Genomic DNA, 15,725 nt, shown 5'->3' with positions numbered 1-15,725 from the left:
ACCATCACCATAGACAGGGGGCATCCTCTACACCTAGAGGAGAGGAGGTTCTACCATCACCATAGACAGGGGGCATCCTCTACACCTAGAGGAGAGGAGGTTCTACCATCACCATAGACAGGGGGCATCCTCTACACCTAGAGGAGAGGAGGTTCTACCATCACCATAGACAGGGGGCATCCTCTACACCTAGAGGAGAGGAGGTTCTATCATCACCATAGACAGGGGGCATCCTCTACACCTAGAGGAGAGAAGGTTCTACCATCAGCATAGACAGGGGGCATCCTCTACACCTAGAGGAGAGGAGGTTCTACCATCACCATAGACAGGTGACATCCTCTACACCTAGAGGAGAGGAGGATCTACCATCACCATAGACAGGGGGCATCCTCTACACCTGGAGGAGAGGAGGTTCTACCATCACCATAGACATGGGGCATCCTCTACACCTAGAGGGGAGGAGGTTCTACCATCACCATAGACAGGGGGCATCCTCTACACCTAGAGGAGAGGAGGTTCTACCATCACCATAGACATGGGGCATCCTCTACACCTAGAGGGGAGAAGGTTCTACCATCACCATAGACAGGGGGCATCCTCTACACCTAGAGGAGAGGAGGTTCTACCATCACCATAGACAGGGGGCATCTTCTACACCTAGAGGAGAGGAGGTTCTACCATCACCATAGACAGGGGGCATCCTCTACACCTAGAGGAGAGGAGGTTCTACCATCACCATAGACAGGGGGCATCCTCTAAACCTAGAGGAGAGACGATTCTACTATCACCATAGACAGGGGGCATCCTCTACACCTAGAGGAGAGGAGGTTCTACCATCACCATAGACAGGGGGCATCCTCTACACCTAGAGGAGAGGAGGTTCTACCATCACCATAGACAGGGGGCATACTCTACACCTAGAGGAGGTTCTACCATCACCATAGACAGGGGGCATCCTCTACACCTAGAGGAGAGGAGGTTCTACCATCACCATAGACAGGGGGCACCCTCTACACCTAGAGGAGAGGAGGTTCTACCATCACCATAGACAGGGGCATCCTCTACACCTAGAGGAGAGGAGGTTCTGCCATCACCATAGACAGGGGGCATCCTCTACACCTAGAGGAGAGGAGGTTCTACCATCACCATAGACAGGGGGCATCCTCTACACCTAGAGGAGAGGAGGTTCTACCATCACCATAGACAGGGGGCATCCTCTACACCTAGAGGAGAGGAGGTTCTACCATCACCATAGACAGGGGGCATCCTCTACACCTAGAGGAGAGGAGGTTCTACCATCACCATAGACAGGGGGCATCCTCTTCACCTAGAGGAGAGGAGGTTCTACCATCACCATAGACAGGGGGCATCCTCTACACCTAGAGGAGAGACGATTCTACTATCACCATAGACAGGGGGCATCCTCTACACCTAGAGGAGAGGAGGTTCTACCATCACCATAGACAGGGGGCATCCTCTACACCTAGAGGAGGTTCTACCATCACCATAGACAGGGGGCATCCTCTACACCTAGAAGAGAGGAGGTTCTACCATCACCATAGACAGGGGACATCCTCTACACCTAGAGGAGAGGAGGTTCTACCATCACCATAGACAGGGGCATCCTCTACACCTAGAGGAGAGGAGTTTCTACCATCACCATAGACTGGGAGCATCCTCTACACCTAGAGGAGAGGAGGTTCTACCATCACCATAGACAGGGGGCATCCTCTACACCTAGAGGAGAAGAGGTTCTACCATCACCATAGACAGGGGGCATCCTCTACACCTAGAGGAGAGGATGTTCTACCATCACCATAGACAGGGGGCATCCTCTACACCTAGAGGAGAGGAGGTTCTACCATCACCATAGACAGGGGCATCCTCTACACCTAGAGGAGAGGAGGTTCTACCATCACCATAGACAGGGGGCATCCTCTACACCTAGAGGAGAGGAGGTTCTACCATCACCATAGACAGGGGGCATCCTCTACACCTAGAGGAGAGGAGGTTCTACCATCACCATAGACAGGGGCATCCTCTACACCTAGAGGAGAGGAGGTTCTACCATCACCATAGACAGGGGCATCCTCTACACCTAGAGGAGAGGAGGTTCTACCATCACCATAGACATGGGACATCCTCTACACCTAGAGGAGAGGATGTTCTACCATCACCATAGATAGGGGGCATCCTCTACACCTAGAGGAGAGAAGGTTCTACCATCACCATAGACAGGGGCATCCTCTACACCTAGAGGAGAGGAGGTTCTACCATCACCATAGACAGGGGGCATCCTCTACACCTAGAGGAGAGGATGTTCTACCATCACCATAGACAGGGGGCATCCTCTACACCTAGAGGAGAGGAGGTTCTACCATCACCATAGACAGGGGCATCCTCTACACCTAGAGGAGAGGAGGTTCTACCATCACCATAGACAGGGGGCATCCTCTACACCTAGAGGAGAGGATGTTCTACCATCACCATAGACAGGGGGCATCCTCTACACCTAGAGGAGAGGAGGTTCTACCATCACCATAGACAGTGGCATCCTCTACACCTAGAGGAGAGGAGGTTCTACCATCACCATAGACATGGGACATCCTCTACACCTAGAGGAGAGGAGGTTCTACCATCACCATAGACAGGGGGCATCCTCTACACCTAGAGGAGAGGAGGTTCTACCATCACCATAGACAGGGGGCATCCTCTACACCTAGAGGAGAGGAGGTTCTACCATCAGCATAGACAGGGGGCATGCTCTACACATAGAGGAGAGGAGGTTCTACCATCACCATAGACATGGGACATCCTCTACACCTAGAGGAGAGGTAGTTCTACCATCACCATAGACAGGGGCATCCTCTACACCTAGAGGAGAGGAGGTTCTACCATCACCATAGACAGGGGACATCCTCTACACCTAGAGGAGAGGAGGTTCTACCATCACCATAGACAGGGGGCGTCCTCTTTACCTGGAGGAGAGGAGGTTCTACCATCACCATAGACAGGGGACATCCTCTACACCTAGAGGAGAGGAGGTTCTACCATCACCATAGACAGGGGGCATCCTCTACACCTAGAGGAGAGGAGGTTCTACCATCACCATAGACAGGGGGCATCCTCTACACCTAGAGGAGAGGAGTTTCTACCATCACCATAGACAGGGGGCATCCTCTACACCTAGAGGAGAGGAGGTTCTACCATCACCATAGACAGGGGGCATCCTCTACACCTAGAGGAGAGGAGGTTCTACCATCACCATAGACAGGGGGCATCCTTTATACCTAGAGGAGAGGAGGTTCTAACATCACCATAGACAGGGGGCATCCTCTACACCTAGAGGAGAGGAGGTTCTACCATCACCATAGACAGGGGGCATCCTCTACACCTAGAGGAGAGGAGGTTCTGCCATCACCATAGACAGGGGGCATCCTCTACACCTAGAGGAGAGGAGGTTCTACCATCACCATAGACAGGGAGTCTTTACTGTAAGAGCAGTGAGACTTTGGACCTCCCTCCCGCAGGAGGTTGATATGGCGGATGCTTTGTACATGTTCAGGAGAGGCCTGGACGCCTTTCTTGAGAATAAAAGTCTCATGGGTTATGGAGAAAAAAAACATAAGTTTACTCCATCACTCCATTACTAAAATCATTGGGTAACCTCAGAGGGGAGTTTATTATGTTATATTATTATTTCTTCTCCACAGGATAGGGGATAACAGTGTGACTGGCGAGGGTCTGACTGATGGGATCCCTTCACCTATGAGAACAGTTTCCTTAGCAGAGCAGCAGGTTGAGTGAGTGTCCTGCTGCTCCATTTGTTGTCTATGGGAGAGTGAGAAGTTACTGGACATGGCTCGGCTATGTCTAGCACTCTAATAGACAGTGTACGAGAGCGTCACAGATGCCTTAGTACTGCTCCCGGTAATTTCTATCTGAAAAAGTGCACGGGAGCCCCGACAGATACCGCACATACCTCCTCCCCGGGCAGTGCCATCACCGTATAATACACAGAGATGCCAAATTCTAGTGTGTAAAGGACCTGTGATGATGTCATGACCATGTGATCAGTCACGTGAGTGGGAGGAGTCAGTCTCCAGGCTGTGCTGTGGAGGAGAGTCACTGTACACCATATACACAGCGCTAGTATTATTCCTCACATCTTACATATCTTACTAGGGGAAAGAAGCCAAACTCTGTTATTCTGTAGATAGGGAATAACTTTACAACTTGAGCCGCCACCTTAAAGGGCAGATATCACAGTGATGCATTGCTTAAAGGGAACCCGTCACCAGGGACCTCATTATCACTAAAGACAGGTTACAGAAGCCCATTACATCCGCATTACACATCCGCATTACACATCTGCATTACACATCTGCATTACACATCCGCATTGCACATCCGCATTGCACATCCGCATTGCACATCCGCATTGCACATCCGCATTGCACATCCGCGTTACACATCCGCATTGCACATCCGCGTTACACATCCGCGTTACACATCCGCGTTACACATCCGCATTGCACATCCGCGTTACACATCTGCATTACACATCCGCGTTACACATCCGCATTACACATCCGCGTTACACATCCGCGTTACACATCCGCGTTACACATCCGCGTTGCACATCCGCATTGCACATCCGCATTGCACATCCGCATTGCACATCCGCATTGCACATCCGCATTGCACATCCGCATTGCACATCCGCATTGCACATCCGCATTGCACATCCGCATTACACATCCGCATTACACATCCGCATTACACATCCGCATTACACATCCGCATTACACATCCGCATTACACATCTGCATTGCACATCCGCATTACACATCCGCATTGCACATCCGCATTGCACATCCGCATTACACATCCGCATTGCACATCCGCATTACACATCCGCATTACACAGCTGCATTACACATCCGCATTACACATCCGCATTACACATCCGCATTTCACATCTGCGCCACATTTATTATGCAGTGTCCGACAGAAAGTTGTTGCACTCTGTCGGAGCACTGCAGGGGGCACCATATTCATGGAGAACGTGAAACATTTCGTGAATGGGTCGCACCCTGCACACTCCACAGGTACAATGCACATATAAAGCTCTTCATACCGGGCATAATAGAAGCGGATGGTCGTGTGCATGAGGACATATAAATAATAGCAGACTCCATGTACAGGGAGGGGCCATGGGATGAGATCAGTGATCGGCAGTGATGTGCTGATTATATCAGGATCAGGAGCCTCAGAGGTGACCAGTGATCACTGCAGGGTCACCACATAAGAAGGGGACAAACCCAACATGTGGGGCCCTGGGCAAAACTGAGACCACAAAATAAGACTCTATATTGTACAAGGAGGTTACACCCCGAAATGTTACCACATCCACAATAACCTTCTCCTTCTGCTGAAACTTGGATCATGGAGCGCGGCCTGTGATTTCATTTTTCTACTATTTATGGTATTTTCCAAACTAATGGGAGCGCTGATCTTTCCAAAAAATGTATAGATAGATGATAGATATGAGATAGACAGATAGATAGATAGGAGATAGATAGATAGATAGATAGATAGATAGGAGATAGATAGATAGATAGATAGATAGATAGATAGATAGATAGGAGATAGATAGATAGATAGATAGATAGGAGATAGATAGATAGATAGATAGATAGATAGATAGATAGATAGATAGGAGATAGATAGATAGGAGATAGATAGGAGATAGATAGATAGATAGATAGATAGGAGATAGATAGATAGGAGATAGATAGATAGATAGATAGACAGGAGATAGATAGATAGATAGATAGATAGGAGATAGATAGATAGATAGATAGATAGATAGATAGATAGGAGATAGATAGATAGATAGATAGATAGATAGATAGATAGATAGATAGATAGGAGATAGATAGATAGATAGATAGATAGGAGATAGATAGATAGGAGATAGATAGATAGATAGATAGATAGGAGATAGATAGATAGGAGATAGATAGATAGATAGATAGATAGATAGATAGATAGATATTAGATAGATAGGAGAAAGATAGATAGATAGGAGATAGATAGATAGATAGATAGATAGATAGATAGATAGATAGATAGATAGATAGGAGATAGATAGATAGGAGATAGATAGATATGAGATAGATAGATAGATAGATAGTATAAAGAAAGCGGGCAGCACTCCGTTGTAGATAAAAGTAAAAAAGTGTCTTTATTCCATAGTGAGCAACTGTGACAGCGACGTTTCGGCTCTGCAAGAGCCTTTCTCAAGCCATTCAAACAGTGAAATGGTGGCCATATTTAAATACAACAGGTGATCACATGACAAATTGGGATACTCCCACCATTTTTGTATAACTGTGATATAATGCTTATTACATAGTCAAATTGCATATCGTGAACATTAAACATAGTGCACAATGTAAAATACATGTATATGTATGTGATAGACATTAAAATTGTGTTATATATAACAAACAGCTTTATTAGTGACACAGATTAGTCCAGCCATTGGTCTTGTCTGTGTAAAGGTGCTCAAGTGCTTCTGTGTTGACAGCAATGCTTCCCAGTTGTTTCCACGTGTCGACCTTCCCTGATCAGCAACAATGTTCTCCGATACATGTAAAAAAATTTTTTTGAAAAAAGAAAAAAGGAAGAAAAATGCTACATGGAACGCAAGCTGAGCGCCAAAGTGTGCGCATAAAAAATATGTCGCACAGTGGGACACACACTATGCGCCTGGTTCTGCGCATGTGTATTATGCCCCAGCAAGGGCGTCTGGTGCTATGGAAACCAAAAATGAAAATATATCAGATAAAACATAGATGATTCTGGAATGCAACATTCATGCAATTTACATAAAGGAAAAGTCCACGATGTGTCAGCCATAAATCAGGACCAATTGGCTGTGATAACAACCATGTTGGATGCACGTTGATATTGATTCACCAACGATTGTATAACTCGCAAATATAAGGGACGACCTTGCTGAATATACCCCTAATAATAAACGGGGCAGACGGCATCATCAATCCCCTAAGTTTTTGACTGTACTTGTATAAAAGACAGTGTGGTCCCTGGCTAGACACACCAACCGTAACCTATGAAAGAACAACAATATACAAAATATAGGGGCATGGATGGAAATACGTTTACCATAGCACTTGACAATTGCATGAACGGCGCATCAATTTGCGCTCTTGAAGCACCAAATGACAAAAGAATATTTTGGGAGTTGTGTAGGGAGGCTTCCACGAGGAGACATCTGGGATAGGCTCATATTCTAAAAGAAAAAAAAGACATATAATGTCAAAATTATTATATCACAGAAAGTTACTCATTGCTACTCTGATGATGGACTATACAAAAGGAACTACAGCTGGATCAACAGGATCATAGGGACCAAAGATTAAAATCCACATTGAGACCCTGTGGTCTCAGTGTGTCAAGGGTATAGATCCAATGTAACTCACGCTTTTTTAGAATAGCTACTCTATCACCACCACGTATAGGAGGTGGCACGTGATCAATGAGACGGAAACTGAGATGTTTCTCTAGATGTCCAGCTTCTGAAAAGTGTTTCGATACCGGGAGATCTATGCGGTTGGATCGTATCGTATATCTGTGTTGGTTGAGGCGCGTCTTAAATTCAAGTGTCGTTTCTCCCACATATAATAGCCCACATCCATTTATTACGCTTGGTAAGTTCTTGTTCAGATTTGCCAGTTTTCACATGCGTCTGAACCGTAGCAAAAAAACGTTATACTCATCTGTGGTCAAAATCGACTTCAATTGTGTGTCCATCTCAGGAAGATTAGTTTCCAATGCAGTGATCTCCTTAATGTGATGAGATGCAACTGTAAGCTGGTGAGTCTTTTGGATTCATTTTCAAATTTACGTATGAGTTCAGCCGTTCCAGGCGTAGTTTTTTTTTTTTTTTTTCTTTTAGAATATGAGCCTATCCCAGATGTCTCCTCGTGGAAGCCTCCCTACACAACTCCCAAAATATTCTTTTGTCATTTGGTGCTTCAAGAGCGCAAATTGATGCGCCGTTCATGCAATTGTCAAGTGCTATGGTAAACGTATTTCCATCCATGCCCCTATATTTTGTATATTGTTGTTCTTTCATAGGTTACGGTTGGTGTGTCTAGCCAGGGACCACACTGTCTTTTATACAAGTACAGTCAAAAACTTAGGGGATTGATGATGCCGTCTGCCCCGTTTATTATTAGGGGTATATTCAGCAAGGTCGTCCCTTATATTTGCGAGTTATACAATCGTTGGTGAATCAATATCAACGTGCATCCAACATGGTTGTTATCACAGCCAATTGGTCCTGATTTATGGCTGACACATCGTGGACTTTTCCTTTATGTAAATTGCATGAATGTTGCATTCCAGAATCATCTATGTTTTATCTGATATATTTTCATTTTTGGTTTCCATAGCACCAGACGCCCTTGCTGGGGCATAATACACATGCGCAGAACCAGGCGCATAGTGTGTGTCCCACTGTGCGACATATTTTTTATGCGCACACTTTGGCGCTCAGCTTGCGTTCCATGTAGCATTTTTCTTCCTTTTTTCTTTTTTCAAAAAAATTTTTTTACATGTATCGGAGAACATTGTTGCTGATCAGGGAAGGTCGACACGTGGAAACAACTGGGAAGCATTGCTGTCAACACAGAAGCACTTGAGCACCTTTACACAGACAAGACCAATGGCTGGACTAATCTGTGTCACTAATAAAGCTGTTTGTTATATATAACACAATTTTAATGTCTATCACATACATATACATGTATTTTACATTGTGCACTATGTTTAATGTTCACGATATGCAATTTGACTATGTAATAAGCATTATATCACAGTTATACAAAAATGGTGGGAGTATCCCAATTTGTCATGTGATCACCTGTTGTATTTAAATATGGCCACCATTTCACTGTTTGAATGGCTTGAGAAAGGCTCTTGCAGAGCCGAAACGTCGCTGTCACAGTTGCTCACTATGGAATAAAGACACTTTTTTACTTTTATCTACAACGGAGTGCTGCCCGCTTTCTTTATACTATTACTGGAGGACCTGAGGCCCGGTCCTAGGTTGCCTGCACCCAATTTTCTTTTTCTCTGAAGGTTTGTGCTGCTTGGACTTTCTTTTTGTAGATAGATAGATAGATAGATAGATAGATAGATAGATAGATAGATAGATAGATAGGAGATAGATAGAGATAGATAAAACAAAAAGTAGGTAGCTCTACAACTTTGAAAAAATGTGAAAGTTTATTTACCCACATAGAAAAAAACTTTTCAGGTGAATAATAGAAGCCAGACACATAGATAAAAGATATTAAAGGACAAATATATAGACAGATAGATGATGGTGGATGGTGATAGATATTATATAGAGAGAGATCCATCACTGGAGACCGGTGACAGATAGATATTATATAGAGAGAGATCCATCACTGGAGACCAGTGACAGATAGATATTATATAGAGAGAGATCTATCACTGGAGACCGGTGACAGATAGAAAAGCTTTACACATAAACACTTACCTGCAGGTTCTGTAGCCGCTTCCTCAGGAGACCCCATAGTATAACACTGCCCCCTACAGCAGTGAGGAGTAAGTGCAGGAGGAGGGAGACAGCACAGGACCTGACAGGGGAGCCATATCCTCATGTCCCCGGCTTTCACCTGCTACAGGAAGTCATGAGGTAAGACTCCAGCCATATATACAGTGTGTGAGGTAATAATACCTCCATATAAGAATTATCAGCCATATATACAGTGTGTGAGGTAATAATATCCCCATATAAGATTTATCAGCCATATATACAGTGTGTGAGGTAATAATACCCCCATATAAGATTTATCAGCCATATATACAGTGTGTGAGGTAATAATATCCCCATATAAGATTTATCAGCCATATATACAGTGTGTGAGGTAATAATACCCCCATATAAGATTTATCAGCCATATGAGGTAATAATACCCCCATATAAGATTTATCAGCCATATATACAGTGTGTGAGGTAATAATACCCCCATATAAGAATTATCAGCCATATATACAGTGTGTGAGGTAATAATACCTCCATATAAGAATTATCAGCCATATATACAGTGTGTGAGGTAATAATACCCCCATATAAGATTTATCATCCATATATACAGTGTGTGAGGTAATAATACCCCCATATAAGATTTATCAGCCATATATACAGTGTGTGAGGTAATAATACCCCCATATAAGATTTATCAGCCATATATACAGTGTGTGAGGTAATAATATCCCCATATAAGATTTATCAGCCATATATACAGTGTGTGAGGTAATAATATCCCCATATAAGATTTATCAGCCATATATACAGTGTGTGAGGTAATAATATCCCCATATAAGATTTATCAGCCATATATACAGTGTGTGAGGTAATAATATCCCCATATAAGATTTATCAGTCATATATACAGTATGTGATGTAATAATACCCCCATATAAGATTTATCAGCCATATATACAGTGTGTGAGGTAATAATACCCCCATATAAGATTTATCAGCCATATGTACAGTGTGTGATGTAATAATATCCCCATATAAGATTTATCAGCCATATATACAGTGTGTGATGTAATAATACCCCCATATAAGATTTATCAGCCATATATACAGTGTGTGAGGTAATAATACCCCCAAATAAGATTTATCAGCCATATATACAGTGTGTGAGGTAATAATACCCCCCATATAAGATTTATCAGCCATGTCTACAGTGTGTTAGGTAATAATATCCTCATATAAGATTTATCAGCCATATATACAGTGTGTGAGGTAATAATACCCCCATATAAGATTTATCAGCCATATATACAGTGTGTGAGGTAATAATACCCCCATATAAGATTTATCAGCCATATATACAGTGTGTGAGGTAATAATATCCCCATATAAGATTTATCAGCCATATATACAGTGTGTGAGGTAATAATATCCCCATATAAGATTTATCAGCCATATATACAGTGTGCTAGGTAATAATACCCCCATATAAGATTTATCAGCCATATATACAGTGTGTGAGGTAATAATATCCCCATATAAGATTTATTAGCCATATATACAGTGTGTGAGGTAATAATATCCCCATATATGATTTATCAGCCATAAATACAGTGTGTGAGGTAATAATACCCCCATATAAGATTTATCAGCCATATATACAGTGTGTGATGTAATAATACCCCCATATAAGATTTATCAGCCATGTCTACAGTGTGTGAGGTAATAATACCCCCATATAAGATTTATCAGCCATATCTATAGTGTGTGAGGTAATAATATCCCCATATAAGATTTATCAGCCATATATACAGTGTGTGAGGTAATAATAACCCCCATATAAGATTTATCAGCCATGTCTACAGTGTGTTAGGTAATAATATCCTCATATAAGATTTATCAGCCATATATACAGTGTGTGAGGTAATAATATCCCCATATAAGATTTATCAGCCATATATACAGTGTGTGAGGTAATAATATCCCCATATAAGATTTATCAGCCATATATACTGTGTGTGAGGTAATAATATCCCCATATAAGATTTATCAGCCATATATACAGTGTGTGAGATAATAATACCCCCATATAAGATTTATCAGCTATATATACAGTGTGTGATGTAATAATACCCCCATATAAGATTTATCAGCCATGTCTACAGTGTGTGAGGTAATAATACCCCCATATAAGATTTATCAGCCATATCTATAGTGTGTGAGGTAATAATATCCCCATATAAGATTTATCAGCCATATATACAGTGTTTGAGGTAATAATACAATAATACCCCCATATAAGATTTATCAGCTATATATACAGTGTGTGAGGTAATTATACCCCCATATAAGATTTATCAGCCATATATACAGTGTGTGAGGTAATAATACCCCCATATAAGATTTATCAGCCATATCTACAGTGTGTGAGGTAATAATATCCCCATATAAGATTTATCAGCCATATATACAGTGTGTGAGGTAATAATACCCCCATATAAGATTTATCAGCCATATATGCAGTGTGTGATGTAATAATACCCCCATATAAGATTTATCAGCCATATATACAGTGTGTGAGGTAATAATACCCCCAGATAAGATTTATCAGCCATATATACAGTGTATGAGGTAATAATTCCCCCATATAAGATTTATCAGCCATATATACAGTGTGTGATGTAATAATACCCCCATATAATATTCATCAGCCATATATACAGTGTGTGAGGTAATAATATCCCTATATAAGATTTATCAGCCATATATACTGTGTATGAGGTAATAATACCCCCATATAAAATTTATCAGCCATATATACAGTGTGTGATGTAATAATACCCCCATATAAGATTTATCAGCCATATATACAGTGTGTGATGTAATAATATCCCCATATAAGATTTATCAGCCATATCTACAGTGTGTGAGGTAATAATACCCCCATATAAGATTTATCAGCCATATATACAGTGTGTGATGTAATAATACCTCCATATAAGATTTATCAGCCGTTTATACAGTGTGTGATGTAATAATACCCCCATATAAGATTTATCAGCCATATATACAGTGTGTGAGGTAATAATTCCCCCAGATAAGATTTATCAGCCATATGTACAGTGTGTGATGTAATAATATCCCCATATAAGATTTATCAGCCATATATACAGTGTGTGATGTAATAATACCCCCATATAAGATTTTTCAGCCATATATACAGTGTGTGAGGTAATAATACCCCCAAATAAGATTTATCAGCCATATATACAGTGTGTGAGGTAATAATACCCCCCATATAAGATTTATCAGCCATGTCTACAGTGTGTTAGGTAATAATATCCTCATATAAGATTTATCAGCCATATATACAGTGTGTGAGGTAATAATACCCCCATATAAGATTTATCAGCCATATATACAGTGTGTGAGGTAATAATACCCCCATATAAGATTTATCAGCCATATATACAGTGTGTGAGGTAATAATATCCCCATATAAGATTTATCAGCCATATATACAGTGTGTGAGGTAATAATATCCCCATATAAGATTTATCAGCCATATATACAGTGTGTTAGGTAATAATACCCCCATATAAGATTTATCAGCCATATATACAGTGTGTGAGGTAATAATATCCCCATATAAGATTTATTAGCCATATATACAGTGTGTGAGGTAATAATATCCCCATATATGATTTATCAGCCATATATACAGTGTGTGAGGTAATAATACCCCCATATAAGATTTATCAGCCATATATACAGTGTGTGATGTAATAATACCCCCATATAAGATTTATCAGCCATGTCTACAGTGTGTGAGGTAATAATACACCCATATAAGATTTATCAGCCATATCTATAGTGTGTGAGGTAATAATATCCCCATATAAGATTTATCAGCCATATATACAGTGTGTGAGGTAATAATACCCCCATATAAGATTTATCAGCCATATATACAGTGTGTGAGGTAATAATACCCCCATATAAGAATTATCAGCCATATATACAGTGTGTGAGGTAATAATACCCCATGTAAGATTTATCAGCCATATATACAGTGTGTGAGGTAATAATATCTCCATATAAGATTTATCAGCCATATATACAGTGTGTGATGTAATAATATCCCCATATAAGATTTATCAGCCATGTCTACAGTGTGTGAGGTAATAATACCCCCATATAAGATTTAGCAGCCATGTCTTCAGTGTGTGAAGTAAAAATATCCCCATATAATATTCCTCAGCCATATATATAGTGTGTGAGGTAATAATACCCCCATATAAGATTTATCAGCCATATATACAGTGTGTGAGGTAATAATTTCCCCATATAATATTCCTCAGCCATATCTATAGTGTGTGAGGTAATAATACCCCCATATAAGATTTATCAGCCATATATACAGTGTGTGAGGTAATAATACCCCCATATAAGATTTATCAGCCATATATACAGTGTGTGAGCTAATAATTCCCCCATACCTTGTAGCATTAGTTAGATTGACAGACGTCCCTTGCCTTGTGCTTATGCTGAACCTAATGCTGCAAAAGTTCCTGCAGGGGCTGATGCTTAAAGGGAACCTGTCATCAGAAATTGGCCTAATAAACCTTCCTCCCACAGCTACCATTACTGCAGCCCCTCTCCCCCCAGAGGTGCAATTACAGGAGCACCACTCCATAATAATAATCTTTATTTATATAGCACCATTACATTCAGTAGCGTTTTACATTCCGGGGAACATAAAAATAAAATAAGACATTAAAGAGTAACAACAGTCATGTGAAACACAGGGCCCCGGCCCCCCTCCCCCAGAGCTGCCATCAAAGGAACCCCATCCCCCAGAGCTTTCATCAAACCCCCCTCCCCCAAAACTGCCATCAAAGCCCCCCCTCTTCCAGAGCTGTCATCAAAGGGCCCTCCTCCCCCAGAGCTGTCATCAAAGGGCCCCCCTCCCCCAGAGCTTTCATCAAAACCCCCCCTCCCCCAGAGCTGTCATCAAAGACCCCCCTCCCCCAGAGCTGTCATCAAAGGGCCCCCCTCCCCCAGAGCTGCCATCAAAGGAACCCTATCCCCCAGAGCTTTCATCAAAGCCCCCCTCCCCCAAAACTGCCATCAAAGCCCCACCTCTTCCAGAGCTGTCATCAAAGGGCCCTCCTCCCCCAGAGCTGTCATCAAAGGGCCCCCCTCCCCCAGAGCTTTCATCAAAACCCCCCCTCCCCCAGAGCTGTCATCAAAGACCCCCCTCCCCCAGAGCTGTCATCAAAGGGCCCCCCTCCCCCAGAGCTGCCATCAAAGGAACCCCATCACCCAGAGCTTTCATCAAAGCCCCCCTCCCCCAAAACTGCCATCAAAGCCCCCCCTCTACTAGAGCTGTCATCAAAGGGCCCCCCTCCCCCAGAGCTGCCATCAAAGGAACCCCATCACCCAGAGCTTTCATCAAAGCCCCCCTCCCCCAAAACTGCCATCAAAGCCCCCCCTCTACTAGAGCTGTCATCAAAGGGCCCTCCTCTCCCAGAGCTGTCATCAAAGGGCCCTCCTCCCCCAGAGCTGTCATCAAAGGGCCCCCCTCCCCCAGAGCTGTCATCAAAGGTCCCCCTTCCCCAAAGCCTTCTATCAAAGGTCCCCCTCCCCCTAGGGCAGCCATCAAAGGTCCCCCCCTCCCCTGGAGCAGGCATCAAAGGCCCCCCGCCTCCCCTAGAGCAGCCATCAAATCCCCCCACCCCCGGCTACCCCAGAGCTGCCGTGATGTCATCACAGTGCCGGGAGGCGGCCACTCACCTCCAGGTCCGCTCCTCAACTGCAGGTCGCATGATACTGGAGGGCGGAGGTGTTACACGTGCGTCTCAGTCAGGAGCGGCGCTCTCCCACCCAGACGTCCTCATCACAGGAGCCGCGGCATGCGCAAGACCGCGCTCTGAGTCCGGCAGGTGGCGCTGCTCACGTACGCTGTTGTACATAGCGCGTCTCCCCAGTGGCCCTGCTGGGGAGTGTCCGACTCCCGGCTGTGATCGGGTGCTGGAAACAGCGTCCGCCAGCGCCCGATGGCTCATCTTCTGTTCTGACTTTTGAAGTCAGGGTCGGTACTCGGGGTACTCAGTCC

At 43.2% G+C, this 15,725-nt stretch overlaps 2 protein-coding genes across 3 annotated transcripts in view; one reads left to right on the top strand and one right to left on the bottom strand.

Moving 5' to 3' along the window:
- LOC140065143 (uncharacterized) overlaps nt 1-4,058 on the bottom strand; it is a 31,035-nt gene extending 26,977 nt beyond the window's left edge. The window contains exon 1 of one of the 2 annotated variants that reach the window (XM_072112681.1): nt 3,983-4,058. In XM_072112681.1, coding sequence (XP_071968782.1) covers nt 3,983-4,003 — 21 coding nt within the window. In that variant the 5' untranslated portion in view covers nt 4,004-4,058. The remainder of the gene's footprint in view (nt 1-3,982) is intronic. The other variant, XM_072112680.1, reaches the window with a different exon arrangement.
- The window catches only part of TBCD (tubulin folding cofactor D), a 648,429-nt gene that overhangs the window by 478,062 nt on the left and 154,642 nt on the right, over nt 1-15,725 (top strand). The window lies entirely within an intron of this gene.

This window comes from Engystomops pustulosus, chromosome 6, assembly GCF_040894005.1.
Source record: "Engystomops pustulosus chromosome 6, aEngPut4.maternal, whole genome shotgun sequence".
Taxonomy (NCBI): Eukaryota; Metazoa; Chordata; class Amphibia; order Anura; family Leptodactylidae; genus Engystomops; species Engystomops pustulosus.
Note: the sequence above shows the minus strand (reverse complement) of the source record. Positions and strands in the feature narration are given on the sequence as shown.